General features: G+C 47.2%; 2 protein-coding genes across 2 annotated transcripts in view; one reads left to right on the forward strand and one right to left on the reverse strand.

Annotated features, from left to right (window-relative positions):
• Window positions 1-20,332, reverse strand: part of LOC126163022 (rab3 GTPase-activating protein catalytic subunit) — a 477,254-nt gene that overhangs the window by 352,848 nt on the left and 104,074 nt on the right. The gene's annotated exons all lie outside the window — the stretch shown is intronic.
• LOC126163023 (TLR4 interactor with leucine rich repeats) overlaps window positions 1-20,332 on the forward strand; it is a 318,353-nt gene that overhangs the window by 271,575 nt on the left and 26,446 nt on the right. The window contains exons 4-7 of the mRNA XM_049919893.1: window positions 1,768-1,946; window positions 4,426-4,744; window positions 8,075-8,415; window positions 17,678-18,004. Of these exons, the coding sequence (XP_049775850.1) occupies window positions 1,768-1,946; window positions 4,426-4,744; window positions 8,075-8,415; window positions 17,678-18,004 (1,166 nt within the window). The remainder of the gene's footprint in view (window positions 1-1,767; window positions 1,947-4,425; window positions 4,745-8,074; window positions 8,416-17,677; window positions 18,005-20,332) is intronic.

Genomic DNA, 20,332 nt, shown 5'->3' on the forward strand with positions numbered 1-20,332 from the left:
GTGAGACTCTCTCTAGATATGGTTAATGGCGCCTTGCTAGGTCGCAGCCATGGACTTAGCTGAAGGCTAGTCTAACTATCTCTCGGCAAATGAGAGAAAGGCTTCGTCAGTGTAGTCGCTAGCAAAGTCGTCGTACAACTGGGACGAGTCCTAGTACGTCTCTCTAGACCTGCCGTGTGGTGGCGCTCGGTCTGCAATTACTGACAGTGGCGACACGCGGGTCCGACATGTACTAACGGACCGCGGCCGATTTAAAGCTACCACCTAGCAAGTGTGGTGTCTGGCGGTGACACCACAGATAATATGAATTAAATACGCGTTCACACCTGACCCCGTGGTCCCTTACATCAGTTAGTTAATTACATGTTCCACATGTTTGAACGATTCTTGTATTGCAATGATGGGGAATGAGTCACTTTCAGGATATTACACATGTTTAGTGTTAACATTAATGAATACATTTTTAAAGTCCTACTCATCACACTTAAAATCCCTTTGTCCTTGTTTTATATCAGATTAAAACTTGCTTTGTTACCTATCAGACATTTTGTGTTATTGGGCAGAAGATCAAAAGTTTTTTGTTATTGCATACTGAACTCCTTTTGGAGACACTGAAATCTTTAATAAGGGGTAATGAAGAACATTTTTAGATTTCCGTACTTCAGCTGGTAAAACAGAACCCTTATAGGATCAGTCTGTTGTCTGTCAGTCCGACAATTAAGAGTCCTTTTTCTCAAAAAATGGATAAATGTATAAATTTAAATTTATGTCAGGCACAAAGGTCTGCGGTCCCTTGGCGGTGTAAAAAATTTGAGTTCTTATGTTAATGCAATCAAGATACAGCCATGTATGACACATATTTTCATACTCACAAACTCACTCACCAAAAACCTACAGGTTAACTATCTATATACATGTTGAGCCTAGTCGACTACTGGTAAAGTTTGTGCCTGGAAACAGAGAGGCCGCAGGTTGATTCTCGGTCGGAACACGGAATTTTCAGTCGTTTCAACCTAGCGTTCACCTCAACGATATGAAGAGTCCCCAGAAACAACACGTGGTTCAGGTTCCACATTAAACTTTAGGTCCCCTTTCTCCACTTTGGGACACGCAAGTAGCTGAAACGGCATCCAGCAGAAAGACTTGCACCAAGCCACTGACTCACATGAAATTATTAGTGTCTGCATTCACAAACTGTACATGGGACGGTAGTAAGGATGGAACCGAGACACAGGCTATGCAGTCTCCAGCGCTATCACCAACGCTAATAAAGCTAGTGACACTAGCTTTATCTGAAAGATTTTCCTAGGAGAGCCAGTTGTCTGTCCTGCATGGGACGGTAGTAAGGATGGAACCGAGACACAGGCTATGCAGTCTCCAGCGCTATCACCAACGCTAATAAAGCTAGTGACACTAGCTTTATCTGAAAGATTTTCCTAGGCGAGCCAGTTTTCTGTCCTGCATGGGACGGTAGTAAGGATGGAACCGAGACACAGGCTATGCAGTCTCCAGCGCTATCACCAACGCTAATAAAGCTAGTGACACTAGCTTTATCTGAAAGATTTTCCTAGGCGAGCCAGTTTTCTGTCCTGCATGGGACGGTAGTAAGGATGGAACCGAGACACAGGCTATGCAGTCTCCAGCGCTATCACCAACGCTAATAAAGCTAGTGACACTAGCTTTATCTGAAAGATTTTCCTAGGCGAGCCAGTTTTCTGTCCTGCTCCACTACGCCACAGGCCTGTAGGGGATGTTTTCGTTTCGCAGGCGGCGTGCTGTCGACGCTGGACTCGCTGGCGGCGCTCAACCTGGAGCGGAACCTGATCCAGCAGGTGGCGCCAGACGCCTTCGCCGGCGTCAACGACACTCTCACCTCGCTCAGCCTGCTCAACAACCTGCTCACCGACTTCCCCGCAGCCGCCATCAGCACTCTGGGCGAACTCAGGGTAGGCAGTCACGGAACTACCGATGCAGCTACACTTGTCACCGTGTAAAAACACGCCTGGTCCATCAGCCAGTCTGCAAAATTACCGAGTTTTGTTTCTGGTGTCTAGCTTGCTGTTCGACGCTATACAAATACCACGGCATCTGATTATGGCCTTACTGCAGTTATGTACATCGTGGGGCAAGTAAATCATGACGCCCTCCCCGATCCCCAGTTCACCACAACGTCGCTCACAGCTCGTCGTTTATAGCTTTGAGCTCTTCACTGGAGATCGAAGATATGAATAAAGGTTGTGTTACTCTGTATGCACCTACATTCCTTGAGAACTCTGTTTTGTCGTGAATAAGGAAGTGTTACTCTACATATATGCACTGTCTCTGTTAGTCTCTAGCCCTCCGAAAGGTCGTCGAGGTGCTTCTTTACTGTTTTCATTTGTTTCTTTACGTAATTTATACTTGACCTCCCATCTTCCACAGCTGTTTAAACCTGCCTCAGAGAGACTGTCGAATGATTATTTGATGCTAGTTAGTTCAGAAAGTGTAGCTCCTAAGAAGCCATATATAGTTACAAAGTTCATACCACGGAACCCTTAAACTGCAAGAGCTTAGATAATGTACTGATTTTTTCTGCGACTCTGCATGGAATTATTGAAAGTATAACAAAACTGTAGGATCCATTTTTTTTTCAAGACTCAGTTCTACAGTTCTTTCAGTACCTTTCTTAATCACGAGGATTATGTTTGTCGGAACATTAAAAACGTCAACAAACCTAACCCCAGATTACTACACTCTCGCAAAATTTACGATTGTGGTAGGGTATAAAACAGAGCATTGATTTGGTATGTAACATAGCATGGTAATTAATTAATGCATAACCTATAAATTATGACTTCCATTCAATACAATGCGGAGTAGTTAACTTTACAATGGTTTAGTAGCAATGTAACATTTCGCACTTTAGTGTTCTAGAGCGAAAATGGCATCGCATGTATCATCTCAGGGCACAGTGCTTAGTGGTTTCCTTGTTGCGAAGAGAGTCCAGCTATAACTGGTATTTCCATTTCGTGTCTTCAACAATTACCTTTATGTTTCTCGATTCATTCTCCCGCTGTTATCTTCGTAGTTTGTACATTTGATTTTTTGATGTGATATACAGCATAGGCATACTTGCCAACCAATGGAAGAACCTGAGGTACACTATGTGATCAAACGTATCTAGATACCTCTATGAAATGCGGAAATGACGACTAGACTTTAGGAGAGACGGACCTGTTAGTGTAAAAGGAGGGGAGGGGGGAGTATTGTGTTGACAGTAGAGGAGCAGAATCAGCAGTCTGAGTCAGCCACGAAAGCTGAGTGGCTTCGAACGTGGACTAGTTACTGGATGTCACCTGAGTAACAAATCCATCATGGTCATTTCAGACCTTCCAAAATTGCCCAAGTTGACTGTTGGTGATATGACTATGAAGCGAAAACACAGCTAAATCAATGGATAGGAACCGGCAAGCATTGCGGAAGGTGGTTGCAACAAATTGCACGAAAGCAGTGGAAGGAATCACTCGTGAGTTGCAAAGTGCTGCCAGCAGTTCAGTTAGCACAATGACTGTACATAGGGCGATAACAAGAACACGGTACAGAGGCAGCTTGTCATAATCCACACATTTCTTTAGTCACTGGTAAGTGTCACTTCAAGTGCTGTATAGGGTGACACCATTGGACAGTGGGTGGCTGGAAGCGAGTGATCTGAAGTGATGAATCACCATATACTGTGTGGCAATTCAGAGGAAGGGCTTGGCTTTGGCGAATACCAACAGTGGAGTACACAGAAGGTGATGTTACGGTACGCGGGTGTTTCTCGTGGTTATTGTGTGGTACCCTTATTTGCGCATCGGAAAAAGCGAAATGTGGAAGGATGTAAACACGTTTTACAGTAGAACAGTTTGTTGACGATGATTTTCTGTAGTAATATGAAAAATGCCCCCATTTTAAATCAGCATCTATGACGCAAAAGTGTGTGGACAGGAAAAGGACTATTCCTGAAATTGGCTGGTCTGCTCAGAGTCCTGACCTGAACCAAATGGAACATCTTATGGATCAATTAAAACGTCGACTTCGCTGCAGACCACAGCGTCCAACATTACCACCTTCTGTGTTTTCCACTCTTGAGGAAGAAAGGGCTGACACTCCTTCACGGACATTCAGTAACCTCACTGAAAGAGTCCTCAGCCGAGTTCAAGCCATCATAAAGGCAAAGGGTAGACACATGCCATATTAATGCCCAGTGATTGGTGTCCAGATACTGGAGTTCTGCTTAGTGCAGTCAGCTGTATGAGAATATTTGTGCGCCAGGGGGAGCATTATTCTCAGGGTCCAGAGGCACTATAGCAGTCTGCCCCAGTCTAGTTTTGGCCATGCATCTAATCTCAAGCTACGACTGCGTTTTTTGTTCGTTTGTTTGTTTATGAGATGGTGCCCCGGCAGGTGCTGGACCTGGGCTTCAACCTGGTGGCGGAGCTGCCGGCGGACGCGTTCAGCCGGACGCCGGCGCTGACGCTGCTGGCGCTGGACGGCAACCCGCTGCGGCAGGTGGCGGAGCGCGTGCTGGCGCCGCTGGCGGGCTCGCTGCGCGGGCTGTCTCTGGGCGGGCGCGCGCTGCGCTGCGACTGCCGCCTGCGATGGCTGGCGCGGTGGCTGCGCTCCTCGGCGCAGCTGCAGCTCACCTCGCGCGAGCGCGACCCACAGTTCTGCGGCAGCCCCCACCGGCTGCGCAACCGCAGCTTCGTCAACATACGGCCCGAGGGTAGGTCTCCCACACACGATCTGCCAATGTGTGCCCAAACGTGGGGGTGGGGTGGGGTGGGGGTGAGGGTGAGGGTGAGGGTGGGGGTAGGGGTGGTGGTGGGGGTGAGGGTGGGGGTGAGGGTGGGGGTGAGGGTGGGGGTGAGGGTGGGGGTGGGGGTGAGGGTGGGGGTGAGGGTGGGTGTGAAGGTGGGGGGTGAGGGTGGGGGTGGCAGTGAGGGTGGGGGTGGGGGTGAGGGTGTGTGCCTTACCATTCTGCAAATTCTCAACCCACTCCAGCACTGGCAACGTGTCTCTCCCAGTTTAGGGATATACTGAACCTACCATACCTCTCGGCTGTTTTGCTCCATGGCTTTATCACTACGGCGTACATAAATCAATCCAAGAATACTCAAATTCTAGTTCTGTAGCAGACAAGCACTGACAGCATAACATTCCACATTCAAGAAAACAATGAACCTATAGATACCACTCATCTACTTTGCACTGACAACTCACTGAAATGGCGTGGATAAACCATTCTTCGAGATCTAAAATATGTAAAATACATCGCATAATCAGCTTTCCGGAGGCACCTTTTCTAGTTCTGAGGGAATCACGTACTGTCTACATACCACTTCAAGTTTAGGAAAGTAGTGAACCAACCGATAGCACTGGTTTGCTTTCGCCTGCAAAAAAAGGTGGCACACATAAACCTCTCGAAACCCAATATGTGCCCCATAAGCGCTTCTTGGGGACCCAGATTGTAGTTCTGAGGTAGTAAGTCACTGATAGCATACCACTCCAAATTTTCGAAAATAATGAACTTGCAGATACCACTCGTCTTCATTCAACCATGTCTTCAAAATGGCATGCACAAACCACTTCTCAAAATCTAGAATGTACAAAATAAGCACCATAAGACGAATTCTAGTTGTATATGAGCAGATGTCTTTGGCCTAAGACAATTGATGAAACATTTTATTGGGAATGGTACCACATCGCACTGTATATGCGCATGCATATCACGTATTTCACACACACAGTAGACAGGGTGTCTCAAACCTTTTGGGTCAAACTGGAAGAGGTAGGGCGAGTCAGCAACCATTATACTGAGACAAGGAACCAATGATCAGAAATTCAAATTTACTGTGTTATGGACATACATAGTGTACACCACAGAACACTGTAGCTCATAGTAATTGTTCAAACCAACGACTGGCTGTCTCAATGCATGTTTTCCAACAGCATGTAAGTTCTGCCACATTCTTGCAAAGATCCTGGGTGTCTGTTATACCCTGGAACAGGAAGCAGGTGATATACAGCATACAGCCCCAATCACCAAACAGATATAGTGCACACGACTCAGCTCGTAGCACGTGTGTCATTTGACGACCGCATGCACCACACTGGCGCATTAACCTCTGCTGTATACACACCACTATCCCTGGTGTAAGTTGTGATGTGTCCGAGTTGAGGTGCGTTACTGTGTATGCTGCATGATGCATAGTCATGCGTGGAACGTTACTCATCACGAGAGTTAGCAAACATGCACTTAATGTATGGTGCAGCAGGATGTAGCGCCTTTTAAACAGCAGGAATGCTTGGAGAACACATTCCCAGCAAGTGTCATCCTAACTAGAAGTAGTTTATCTCCATGGATACCAACTTACGAGAGGCAGTGTTGTTCATGCCACAGCGAGTTGGCCCAGGTTCCTGCAAAGACGCGTCTGAACACCAGACTTTGACGAGATGCTGTTGGATCACGTGATCAACCACACAGCAATCCTGTCAACAGGCTACAATATGGAGAGTGCTGGTGGAACAGGTGTTACACCCCTATCGTAAAGAACATCTGTAACCACTGGGACCAACGGATTTTGGACCACGTGTTCACTTCCGTCAGTGGATTATACACTACAGAACTGTACTGCTGAACTTTGTACAGTTTGTGTTTTTCAAGGATGAGGCCTCATTCACCTGTGATGGTTTTCTCAACAGCTGCAACAGCCACACCTGGAATGAGGACAATCACCATGTCTTTGGAGATTGTACCTCGTGTTGTCCACGAAAGGATATGGTTTCAACATGGCGGTGCACCAGCTCACCTCAACGTTAAAGTCTGTGAGCACTTGGAAAGAACACTTACCCTCATCATTGGTTTGGAAAGGGAGGTCCTGTCCCATACCAGTGCAATTGCCAGATCTCACACCTCTTGGACTTTAATCTCTGGGATTATGTTAAGACGTTGGTGTACAAAACCCTGTAGAAATGGATGAAAACCTGGTTGCTTGGATCAGGCTGCCTGTCTTCTGGTACAACAGACACCAGGGGCCTTTGAGAGAGTGCAGAAGAACGTTTTGCGCCATCGTCATGCATGCATTGACACTGGTGGTGATCACTTTAAACAATTACTACGAGCTATGTTGTTGAAATGTGGAGTGTGCTGTGTATACCCACAACACAATAAATATGCATTTCTGACTACTGATTCCCTGTCTCAATATAATTAGGTGTGGACCCACTATCATTTATTTCAATTTGATCCAAAAACGTTAAACACCCCGTACACAACTCACATATATTTAATATATTTCACACATATTTAATCCATATGAGTAGCAAATTTGGCCCTGTAGTTTCATCTGTATCCTTAGAAAGCTTGTAATTCCTTCTGGGTAAAAAGTATACAAAAAGGTGTGGACAATGGTTCAACTTTTTAACTGCAGAAGTGGAACAAACACTTTTTACATTTGCAATATGGTAAGTATTTCATCTCATTTCTTCATGTTCATTCACACTCCTTTAAAAAAACTTTTATAGCACTGAACAATACAAATAAGAGACAGATTACACTTAGTACTTTTAAAGTATTCCAAGTGAACTAAAAGCAGCAAAGACATTTTTACGTCACGACTTCTCATTTGCACTCTCGTCCCCTGGGGTATCTTACTCCCACAGTAGCTTTTTTTACTTTTCTTTTTACAAATATTGAGCATGTATACACGAAATTTGCTTGAAATTAAATTATATACCTACGTTAACCTTTCTCAGCCCCTTCCTCAGGCATAAATGTACTGGGTACCTTAGTCATTGTAAATTTTTCCAGCTTGAAAGTGATGTGTGTGCCAAGTTGTGTTACAGGGTCAAGCTGTGACCGGAAATCATAATTTTATCGTGGACACGACACTAGGTAGAGAAACACCCCTTGCCTCTTTTAAACATAGTAACTCTCTGTCAAGCAAAATGCTATGAAATAGTTAAGTACTAATCCAAAGACAAACGTTTGCAACAAACAAAAGCTGCAGTTACCAACAGATTACAACGGGTCTGGTTGCGTCATCACTTGCAGAGCTGACCTGCAGCGAGGACAACGAGTTGGAGGCGGAAGCGGTCAGCGAGGGGGAGGGAGAGGGGGAGGCGACGCCCGTGAAGTCCGGAGAACTGGACGCCGACGCTGGTGACGTCACCGAGTCGCCCCCGAGGCCGCCCGCCCCCATCACGACGACGACGACGACAACCACCACCACCATCAAACCGAGCTCGACCACCAAACCAAAGACTGTCGCCTCCACGAAGGCATCAACCATCGCTGCCACAATTCGGCCCACGAGCACTTCCACAGCCACCACAACAACCACCAGCACCACCACCACTACCACCACCACCGCACCGCGCCCTACAACTACTACGGTAAGTAACGTGAGGCGTAGCAAATACGAGAGGACTCCACAAAGTAAGTTACACATTTCGTCACACGCTAAGACCACTGGGCAACAAGAGTGGCTTATTGTCAGAGAAGAGTACATGTTCTGGTTTTCCTGTAGGCGCATTTCTGCTGACGGGTGCAGAACAGTGGCCGGCCGAAAGAGCCCAGCGTTCCTAGGTGCTTCAGTCTAGCACCGCGTGGCCGCTACAGTAGCAGGTTCGAATCCTGCCTCGGGCATGGATGTGTGTGATGTCCTTAGGTTAGGTTAGGTTTAAGTAGTTCTAAGTTCTAGGGACTGATGACCTCAGATGTTAAGTCCCATAGTGCACAGCCATTTTTTTGCATAACAGTGTGGATGTGAAATCGCGTGGCAACTGGAAACATACTACAAAGTCCAAGTTCCGGGGTCTGTAGAATTCTTGTGGACAAAACGTCTGAACTGCACACAGATTCATCGCGATATCAGACGGCATGAGGACCAAATGCAATATCGCGTCCAGCCGGAATGAAATGGGGCGACAGTTTGACCAAGGCAGCACAGACGTGGACGATGCTGATCGGGAAGGGAGGACGTCGATATAGACCACAGACGACAGATTCCAGGCAACTGGCGAACTGATCCGCAGCAATTGAAGATTTCTGAACAGTCAGAAGGGTCACACAGCGCTTCTCGAATGGCTCTGTGGCCAAGGAGTAGATTTGTACAGTCGAGTCACTGAACGATTGGTGGAAAGTTCCGACTGTCCTTTACGGAGCCTTGATAACTATGTTCAAAAATAGAGTCATATATGGTTCAAATGGCTCTGAGCACTATGGGACTCAACTGCTGAGGTTATTAGTCCCCTAGAACTTAGAACTAGTTAAACCTAACTAACCTAAGGACATCACAAACATCCATGCCCGACGCAGGATTCGAACCTGCGACCGTAGCGGTCTTGCGGTTCCAGACTGCAGCGCCTTTAACCGCACGGCCACTTCGGCCGGCAGAGTCATATATCTGAGTCACGCTGAAGTGTAGTGCAGTGCTAAATAAAAGTTACTCGGTCTGCCGTATTAAAGTGCAACTTACTTTTTGCGGTACCCTGGTACTTGTCAACTCGGGGTGCTTCCTCCTGCACGGCACTTAGATAAGGAGAGATAAAAAGCACCAAAAATACGTAATTCATGCTACGTCTTGAGAATGAGATTTTCACTCTGCAGCGGAGTGTGCGCCGATTTGAAACTTCCTGGCATATTAAAACCGTGTGCCCGACCGAGACTCGAACTCGGGACCTTTGCCTTTCGCGGGCAAGTTCTCTACCAACTGAGCCACCCAAGCACGACTCACGCCCGGTACTCACAGCTTTACTTCTGCCAGTACCTCGTCTCCTACCTTCCAAACTTTACAGAAGCTCTCCTACGAACCTAGCAGAACTAGCACTCCTGAAAGAAAGGATATTGCGGAGACATGGCTTAGCCACAGCCTGGGGGATGTTTCCAGAATGAGATTTTCACTCTGCAGCGGAGTGTGCGCTGATTTGAAACTTCCTGGCAGATTAAAACTGTGTGCCCGACCGAGACTCGAACTCGGGACCTTTGCCTTTCGCGGGCAAGTGCTCTACCTCTACCTAAGCCATGTCTCCGCAATATCCTTTCTTTCAGGAGTGCTAGTTCTGCAAGGTTCGCAGGAGAGCTTCTGTAAAGTTTGGAAGGTAGGAGACGAGGTACTGGCAGAAGTAAAGCTGTGAGTACCGGGCGTGAGTCGTGCTTCGGTAGCTCAGTTGGTAGAGCACTTGCCCGCGAAAGGCATAGGTCCCGAGTTCGAGTCTCGGTCGGGCACACAGTTTTAATCTGCCAGGAAGTTTCAAACCATGCTACGTCTTGTTTCAAAGTTCGTCACAAATCATTTCCTTTTGTTACAAATTTCATCTCGTTGCCCGTTACATAATAAGGGAAAATTTCAAAGTGTCAATAAACTACCTTGATGAAAGGTAGGGGAGGGGAGGGGGGTAAATTAATACTATACGTATTTCTCTGTTTGTGTCAAAATTCACTTTTAATGGGTAAAACTGAGGCTGTTCATATCGGTATTTTTTCTAAATTGTATATATATGTATCGGCGACATTTTGTTGCCCGATACTTTGATAAATCGATACCACAATGACTATATCGAGTGCCGATATTTTTATTTTATATTATATATTTTTTTGCAACTTTCAGTAAATACTTGAAAGTGTTCATTTGAAATTGTAGTAGAACTTAAATTTACTTCAATTTCGTGAAGGAGTCTTACTACTTTTGGAGCTTTCATCACGTCCAGTATTTCTCCTTGATTATGCGAAGCAAGTATAGGTGGGACAAAGAAGTCCGATTGCACTTGTGGAGGGGGGGGGGGGCAGGGGTGGCGGCGTGAAAGGATTTCCGACATATCACACCAGTGGCATTACACAACAATTTTAACGCAACTAGTGTGCTATTTCTTCACATCAGCATTCTTCAAAAACAGCTGGTAAAAATGATGAACAAAAATCTAAATGACAACATTCGTCTTTGCGGTTGGTGGAGACGTGTGACGGAAGTGATGACGTAATCGGCGTTCGGTGCTACCAACAGAAAATGCAACGTTTAACTTCACCCAGCAATTTTGACACTAAAACTGCTAGGCCGCTGGTGTTTGCAGAAATGGAAAAAAAAGGAAGTCGACGTGAAGTGTTCCGGACAAATCCGATATGTGACGAAACCGAACGACGGACCCATCGAACACCTTTTATTGTGCCACTTACCATAATTAGTAAAGTGGTTGACAAGTGGGATAAGAAAAAAATGGCTCTGAGCACTATGGGACTTAACATCTGTGGTCATCAGTCCCCTAGAACTTAGAACTACTTAAACCTAACTAACCTAAGGACATCACACACATCCATGCCCGAGGCAGGATTCGAACCTGCGACCGTAGCAGTCGCACGGTTCCGGACTGAGCGCCTAGAACCGCGAGACCACCGCGGCCGGCTGGGATAAGCAGGCTCCTGGCTTGTTAATGTACAGAATATCTAATAATAAATCAATACTTAAATATACAGCTCTAAAACCAGCAGTATATTTACTATGTGCAGCCGATATTTTTATAGGCCGGTAAGTCGATACTTTTTCTTCGATATATCAATATACCGATATTGTCTTCAATGTATCGAATGACGATAGTGATATTCTTTTAAATATTGATATACCGGATTCCCCATATTTTTAAGAATATCAAAGGTTCTAGGTAAAACACACCCCGAAAGGTAATTTGGCATATTCGGTTTGGAAGGAATATCTTCTAAACGATGATATATAAAAAATATTTATCATAAAAAAGTTGATATGTAACTAGTGTTCTCTAAACTGTATAAACGAATTTCGTAATAATTTTGAAAGTTTTCAAAATATCCCACCACAATTAATAAATTTAGAAAATGCAAGCTTTTCTTGCAATTACAGAAGCTTTCAAGCTACATACGTCCATATGTAATAAAGCTGGTGTCTGAAACACTACTTAGGAAAATAAGCTATACACAAAGTCCTTCCAACATCGAAAGCTCTATACATCTCACGACTACATATGTGTCGTCGAGTCCTACATGGGGTTACTACATGAACAAATTCCTTGTCTTCAGATACGATGCTCTATACGGTTCTTTCATACTGACAGCCCTAATAGTCTAACAACACAGATTTTTGTACCCCTTTCAAATATCTTTTGACCTGGTCGGACATTCGTTTATAGATTTTGATGGCATCAAAATGACATTTGGGTCTTCAGAAAGAGGTTCTCGAATTCTCGGTCCAAACTCACAATTAGTTTCTTTTAAACTATTAAAAGGCGGGTGGTCACTGTGGAAAAAACCGTTTTGATCATCATACCCAAGGACAAGAAACCTTTTCATCTGGTGAGCCCAAAGCACTCGACGGCACAATCACTAGCGTGGTACGTATACAGCTTCCGACGTTGGGAGACCGTTGCGAGAATATTTGCAGATCTAGTTCTGTTGAATGATTATGATGTCAATCTCCACTTGAAAAACCATATAATTAAGCTGCAGCGACTAGTACATAATCAATTCTTTTCGCCACAGCTTATCAAAGTACTATCTCAGACATTTAGAAAGAAAATCGCATTGAGGAAGGGACAGCTACTGACAAAAAAAAGTCCATTTTGCTGCGACTTGTGGTGTCAAAGAAAACAGATTTTGAAGAATTCATTGTGGCACTGAAAGAATTACAGGAACAGTTTTCTAAATGGTTTTAGGACACTATTAATTTCATGATAGCATGTATCTGCCTGTGCAAATGGGCCTGTTAGATCTGCACTGTAATTTCTGTTGAAAAGACAAATTCTTTTACGTTCAAACTGTGCAGGAGGTATGGGAAGTTTTCTTTGGGAAGAATTTCTACGTCACCGTAATGAGGCTGCAAAAGTGATATGAATGTTTAGATCAAGAAACGGGCATGACAGGCTTTATGAAAATAAATAAGTACGATTAAGTGGTAGCCTGTGCGATGAAAGTCTAAAAAACTGTGGCTCTATCCGTGAGCCAGATATGAATTTTATCATTACTTCATCGGAATAAAACTAACTGCTTCATAGTGAAAAATTGTTTCGTTTGTTATTTGTGTTCCTCAGAAAGATGAAGCAAAGCCACAAGCAAGTCGCGTCATGTTTCTTGCACAACTGAATAGCCGTATAATACGACGCGTTGTTGTTTCCCCTCCTTCCCGCTGAGACAGTGAAACATCGCAGAGGAGGAACTATGCATCCAGATGAGAGAGATTCTCACAAGTGTAAGAGCTCCGCACGCATGCAGAGTTCTTGGCCATTCGTGGTTTACAATGTATCATAGTGGTATAGGGGAAGCCTAGACGAACAATTTCATGTAGACACTTGTGGTCTATTACACCAGGTAACAAACTCAGATTGGCCTACAAAAGCCTCTTAAGCTACAGTGCATGTTCGGCGAAGGAGATTCCGACTAAAATCGTTCTTGAATTTTAAAAATCCCCTGTTCTTGCACTTGGGAACTGTAGAAGTGATGTTCGTGTAACGTACGAAACCTATGTCTCTCAAGTGCCTGTCAAACAGTGAGGTGACGTAAGTCATGAGATGGTGATATGCCAACATACAGAAGGTGGTAGTATGGCATGCACAATGTATAAAAGGGCAGTGCATTGGCGGAGTTGTCATTTGTACTCAGGTGATTTACGTGAAAAGGTTTCCTACGTGATATGGTCGCACGAAGGGAATTAACAGACTCTGAACGCGGAATGGTATTTCGAGCTAGACACATGGGACATTCCATGTCGGAAATACGAGTGTTGGAACGTAAATAGTGGCAACTATTTACTCATAACCGATACAAAAGAGTTACATGTTCGCACCTGTTACTGTCCTTCAAAGTAGTCACCAGTGTTGTGCAGAACCCGTTGCCAGTGATGTGGAAGGCGTAGTATACCGTTAGCAGAGCCTGTTCTGTTGATGGTGCGAATGGTGCGGTCTACTGTCTGTCGAATCTCTGGAACAATTCTGAAGCGAATGCCACGAACTGGTTCCATCATCTTCGGAATCAAATCAAAGTCACCATCACCTGCGACCAGCTTCGCGAAAGAAGAGGCGACACTTTCTGCGCAACCCACCCATCATTATGCACGACAATGCGCGGGCGCATACAGCGCAAGCTGTGGCTGCTCTGTTGGGTCGATGGGACTGGGAAGTACTGTACGATCCACTATACTCCCCGGACTTAAGTCCTTGTGACTTTGATTTGATTCCGAAGATAGAAGGAACCACTTCGTGGCATTCGCTTCAGAACCGATCGAGAGATTAGCGAGCGAGGTGGCGCAGTGATTAGCACACTGGACTCGCATTCGGGAGGACGACGGTTCAATCCCACGCCCGGAAATCCTGATTTAGGTATTCCGTGATTTTCCTAAATCACTTCAGGCAACTGCCGGTATGGCTCCTTTGAAAGGGCACGGCCGACTTCCTTCACCATCTTACCCGAATCCGATGAGACCGATAACCTCGCAGTTTGGTCTATTTCCCCAAATCAACCAACCGTTCCAGAGATTCGACAGGCAGTAGACCGCTCCATTCGCACCATCAACAGAACAGGCTCTGCCAACGGTATACTACGCCTACCACATCGCTGGCAACGGGTTCTACACAACGCTGGTGACTACTTTCATTATTCTGAGATACACAGTGTCAAGAGTGTGCCGGGAATACCAAATTTCGGGTATTACCTCTCACCACGGACAATTCAGTGGCCGACGACCTTCTCTTAACGACCGAAAGCTGTGGCGTTAACATAGAGTTGTCAGCGCTAACAGACAAGCAACATTGGGCTAAATAAATGCAGAAATCGACCTGCGACGCAGGAAGAACGTATCAGTTACGACAGTAGCGGCGAAATTTGGCATTAATGGGCCATGGCAGCAGATGACCGACGCAAGTGCCTTTGATAACGGCACAACATAGCCTGAAGTGTCTCTCCTGGGTTGGTTCAAATGGCTCTGAGCACTATGGGACTTAACATCTATGGTCATCAGTCCCCTAGACTTAGAACTACTTAAGTCTAACTAACCTAAGGACATCACACAACACCCAGTCATCACGAGGCAGAGAAAATCCCTGACCCCGCCGGGAATCGAACCCGGGAACCCGGGCGCGGGAAGCGAGAACGCTACCGCACGACCATGAGCTGGAGTCGTGACCATATCTGTTGGACTCTATATGACTGTAAAACCGTGGTCCGGTAAGATGAGTCCCGATTTCAGTTGGTAAGAGGTGATGGTAAGGTTCGAGTGTGGCACAAACACCGCGAAGCCATGGATCCAAAGTGTAAAAAATGGCTCGAAGCACTATGGGACTTAACATCTGAGGTCATCAGTCCCCTAGAACTTAGAACTACTTAAGCCTAACTAACCTAAGGACAGCACACTCATCCATGCCCGAGGCAAGATTCAAACCTGCGACCGTAGCAGCAGCGCCGTTCCAGACTGAAGCGACTAGAACCGCTCGGCGACAACGGCCGGCTCCAAAGTGTCAACAAGGTTCTGTGTGGGCAGCGTTTACAAGGGATGGACTGAGTCCTGTCGTCCAACTGAACCGATCACTGAGTGGAAATGGATATGATCGGCTACCTGGAGACTATTTGCAGCCATTCATGGATTTCATGTTCCGGAACAAAGAAGAAATCTTTAGGGATGACAATGCGCCATGTCACCGGGCTACAATTGTTCGCGATACGTTTGAAGCACATTCTGGGCAATTCGAGTGAATGATCTGGCCACCCAGATCGATATGAATCCCATCAAACATTTATGGGGCATAATCGGAAGGTCAGTTCGTGCAGAAAATCCTGCACCTACAAAACTTTCGCAATTATGGACGGCCCTACGGGCGTCATGGCTGAATATTTCTGCAGAGGACTTCCAAGAACTAGTTGAGCCCATGACACGTCGAGTTGCTGCACTATGCTGGGCAAAAAGAGTTCCGATACGATATTAGGAGGTATCCCATGACTTTTGTCACCTCAGTATAAATAGTGGGAAGTTGGTCCACTAGACGGAAGACGAAGGGATGTACAAGTGTAGTACGTTGGCGATACGACAACCCGACATGTGATGAAGATATTCCCTAAGTTCGGCACATGCCGGACTGGTGGTCCACGGTGCAAGACCCTCCATTTACGTGACTGTGTGTAGGCTTGTCCGTATCTACACTCCTGGAAATGGAAAAAAGAACACATTGACACCGGTGTGTCAGACCCACCATACTTGCTCCGGACACTGCGAGAGGGCTGTACAAGCAATGATCACACGCACGGCAAAGTGGACACACCAGGAACCGCAGTGTTGGCCGTTGAATGGCGCTAGCTGCGCAGCATTTGTGCACCGCCGCCGTCAGTGTCAGCCAGTTTGCCGTGGCATACGGAGCTCCAACGCAGTCTTTAACACTGGTAGCATGCCGCGATAGCGTGGACGTGAACCGTATGTGCAGTTGACGGACTTTGAGCGAGGGCGTATAGTGGGCATGCGGGAGGCCGGGTGGACGTACCGCCGAATTGCTCAACACGTGGGGCGTGAGGTCTCCACAGTACATCGATGTTGTCGCCAGTGGTCGGCGGAAGGTGCACGTGCCCGTCGACCTGGGACCGGACCGCAGCGACGCACGGATGCACGCCAAGACCGTAGGATCCTACGCAGTGCCGTAGGGGACCGCACCGCCACTTCCCAGCAAATTAGGGACACTGTTGCTCCTGGGGTATCGGCGAGGACCATTCGCAACCGTCTCCGTGAAGCTGGGCTACGGTCCCGCACACCGTTAGACCGTCTTCCGCTCACGCCCCAACATCGTGCAGCCCGCCTCCAGTGGTGTCGCGACAGGCGTGAATGGAGGGACGAATGGAGACGTGTCGTCTTCAGCGATGAGAGTCGCTTCTGCCTTGGTGCCAATGATGGTCGTATGCATGTTTGGCGCCGTGTAGGTGAGCGCCACAATCAGGACTGCATACGACCGAGGCACACAGGGCCAACACCCGGCATCATGGTGTGGGGAGCGATCTCCTACACTGGCCGTACACCACAGGTGATCGTCGAGGGGACACTGAATAGTGCACGGTACATCCAAACCGTCATCGAACCCATCGTTCTACCATTCCTAGACCGGCAAGGGAACTTGCTGTTCCAACAGGACAATGCACGTCCGCATGTATCCCGTGCCACCCAACGTGCTCTAGAAGGTGTAAGTCAACTACCCTGGCCAGCAAGATCTCCGGATCTGTCCCCCATTGAGCATGTTTGGGACTGGATGAAGCGTCGTCTCACGCGGTCTGCACGTCCAGCACGAACGCTGGTCCAACTGAGGCGCCAGGTGGAAATGGCATGGCAAGCCGTTCCACAGGACTACATCCAGCATCTCTACGATCGTCTCCATGGGAGAATAGCAGCCTACATTGCTGCGAAAGGTGGATATACACTGTACTAGTGCCGACATTGTGCATGCTCTGTTGCCTGTGTCTATGTGCCTGTGGTTCTGTCAGTGTGATCATGTGATGTATCTGACCCCAGGAATGTGTCAATAAAGTTTCCCCTTCCTGGGACAATGAATTCACGGTGTTCTTATTTCAATTTCCAGGAGTGTAGTAATTATTACAGAGTTGTCAGGAGTTTTTAGTGCAGCCTGTAGCGTTTTGGAGACAGCTGCAGACACGATCGTGGTGTTGCAGGCACGGGCGCGCGCTCGGCCACCGGCGCAGCAGCAGCAGCAGCACTCCGGCTCGGTGGTGGTGACGCGGTCGTCGACGCCGCCGCCGCCGCCGTCGTGGCGCCGCCACCCGCCGCTTATCCTGGCGACGACGCCGGCCGAGCCGGCCGTGGTGGTGCGCTCGGCGTCGCGCCAGGACGGCGCCGTCGTCATCTCGTGGGACTCGCGCGCCGCCGACATCCCCGGCTTCCGAGTCGTCTACCGCCTGTTCGGCGACCGCGCCTTCAAGCAGGGCCCGCCGCTCGAGCTCAGCGAGCGCGAGTTCAAGATCAAGAACGTGCCGCCGCAGGTAGGTCGTGGCCACTCAGCGCCGCCGTACAACCATTTATCATCAGCCTTCTAGGTGCGGTCCGCCACAGGTCCCTCTTCTCTGTGCCAACCTCTTCATGTCTCACAGTAACACTTGTACCCAACATCCTCAATTGTTTGTTCTTTACACACTATCTGATCAAAAGTATCCGGACACCTATATGTAACGCGGAACTGTCCACTGAATGTCACCAGATGTGGATCTGCCAGTATAAACGAAGGCGTGGGCTACAGTGTTGGCAGTAGAAAAACAGCTAACAGCAGAAGGCCTCAGTGACTTCGAACGTGGACTGGGTGAAGTGTTGGCAGAAGAGCCAACACTGTGTTGCTAGAGGAGGCCGAAATGCACGCGTTTAATTACACGCTGACTGGCGTGAGGTCTGGAACAGTTAAGGGAATTAATAGCAGCAAATAAAGTACGTAGTTGATATAATACTTAACTTTAATCCACAATTGGTGTACATCGCTCTTGACGGTACATGTTATAATCTCAATATCAAATGCTATGGCGCCTTGCTAGGTCGTAGCAAATGACGTAGCTGAAGGCTATGCTAACTATCGTCTCGGCAAATGAGAGCGTAGTTGTCAGTGATCCATCTCTGGCTAAGTCGGCTGTACAACTGGGACGAGTGCTAGGACGTGTCTCTAGACCTGCCGTGTGGTGGCGCTCGGTCTGCAATCACTGACAGTGGCGACACGCGGGTCCGACGTATACTAGCGGACCGCGGCCGATTTAAAAGCTACCACCTAGCAAGTGTGGTGTCTGGCGGTGACACCACACTGGGCAACGGATGTCACCTGAGTAACAAATTCATCGAGGACAATGCCCGCAGCTCGTGGTCTAGTGGCTAGCGCTGCTGCCCCCAGACCACCGAGTCTTGGGTTCGACTGCCGGCCGGCTCGGGGATTTTCTCCGCCCGGGGACTGGACGTTTGTGTTGTCCTCATTATCTCATCATCATTCGGGAAGTGCCGAGACTGAAAATGGAAATATTTACAACTTGTACGGGCGCTGATGACCAAGATGTTGAGCACGCCCCACAAATCGACAGCTTCATCACCAGGGACATTTCAATTGAGTTCTTCAGAAACTGACCACGCCGACTGTGAGTGACGTGACTGTGAAGTGGAAAGGTGAAGGAAAACCACAGCTAAACCAGGCAGACCTGATATACTGACGGAGACGGGTCATCAAGTTCATCCACGGTGTGTGATTTCCGTTTGTAACAGAGCCGACTACGGAAACGTTTCGTGTCTCACGTTACGGATAATATTTCCGCCTGCCGTCTCCACATTCCCGTCAATCGCACTCCCTCCGCGAAATACCCAAAAATGTCAGGTGTGACAAGAATCGCACCCTGAGCGTTCCCTACAAACCAAATTATGCATATGGCTAGGTCATCCCTCGAGAAATCGAGGATCTCAAAGATTTTTGCCTGTTATCGACACTGATGCCGCTAAGATATCGGTCCCAATGATCCCAAGACTTTCGAGAATGTTTTAATTTTACGTTTCAAGTCGGTAACATGTAAATGAAATATTTTTTCGATCGATATAATTACAAATCAACAAATTTTCCAATTTTTTTGGTTTACTTGTACTGCAAAACCTTTTTTGTTGTCAGAATTTATGATTCCACGTCAAGGAGAACTTTTTAGTGAGTGGGTTTGGGGGTATCAAAATATGTGACATAGATGGCCGTATGTTTTGACTGCATTCGCTTAGAAGCTTCACGTTTCTACTCCACCAAGGAACTAAAAACTTCAGTATGTGCTAGAAATTTCAACTTGATGTGGCTACCCGTTTCGAAAAAGAGTTTTGAACAGTCGCCCGGACACACACACACACACGGGGAGAGAGAGAGAGAGAGAGAGAGAGAGAGAGAGACAGAGAGAGAGAAGGATAATAAAGTGATCGTATAATGGTTCCGTTTTTACAGACTGAGGTACGGAGCTGTAAAATTGCATGACATTAGCGGAAGGAATCAGTCGTGAGTTCCAAAGTGTTACCAGCAGTCCAACATGCACACCGACTGCGTGGGGCGTTAAATGATCGAGCAGCTCCCCGAAAGCCATACATTTCTGTAGTCAGTGTTAACTGGCCCTGAGGTAGTGTAAAGAGCGACGCCACAACACAGTCGACGTCGGGAAACAGGTTGCCCGGAGCGGTGAACTGCGCTACACCTTGTGGCAATCAGATACAACGGTTTGAGTTTGCTGAATGTTCAGAGAACGTTGCCTGCCATCATGCGTGATAAGAACGTTTGGTTTGTGGGGCGCTCAACTGCGCGATTATCAGCCCCGTACAAA

This window comes from Schistocerca cancellata, chromosome 2 (genome assembly GCF_023864275.1).
Source record: "Schistocerca cancellata isolate TAMUIC-IGC-003103 chromosome 2, iqSchCanc2.1, whole genome shotgun sequence".
Lineage (NCBI taxonomy): Eukaryota > Metazoa > Arthropoda > Insecta > Orthoptera > Acrididae > Schistocerca > Schistocerca cancellata.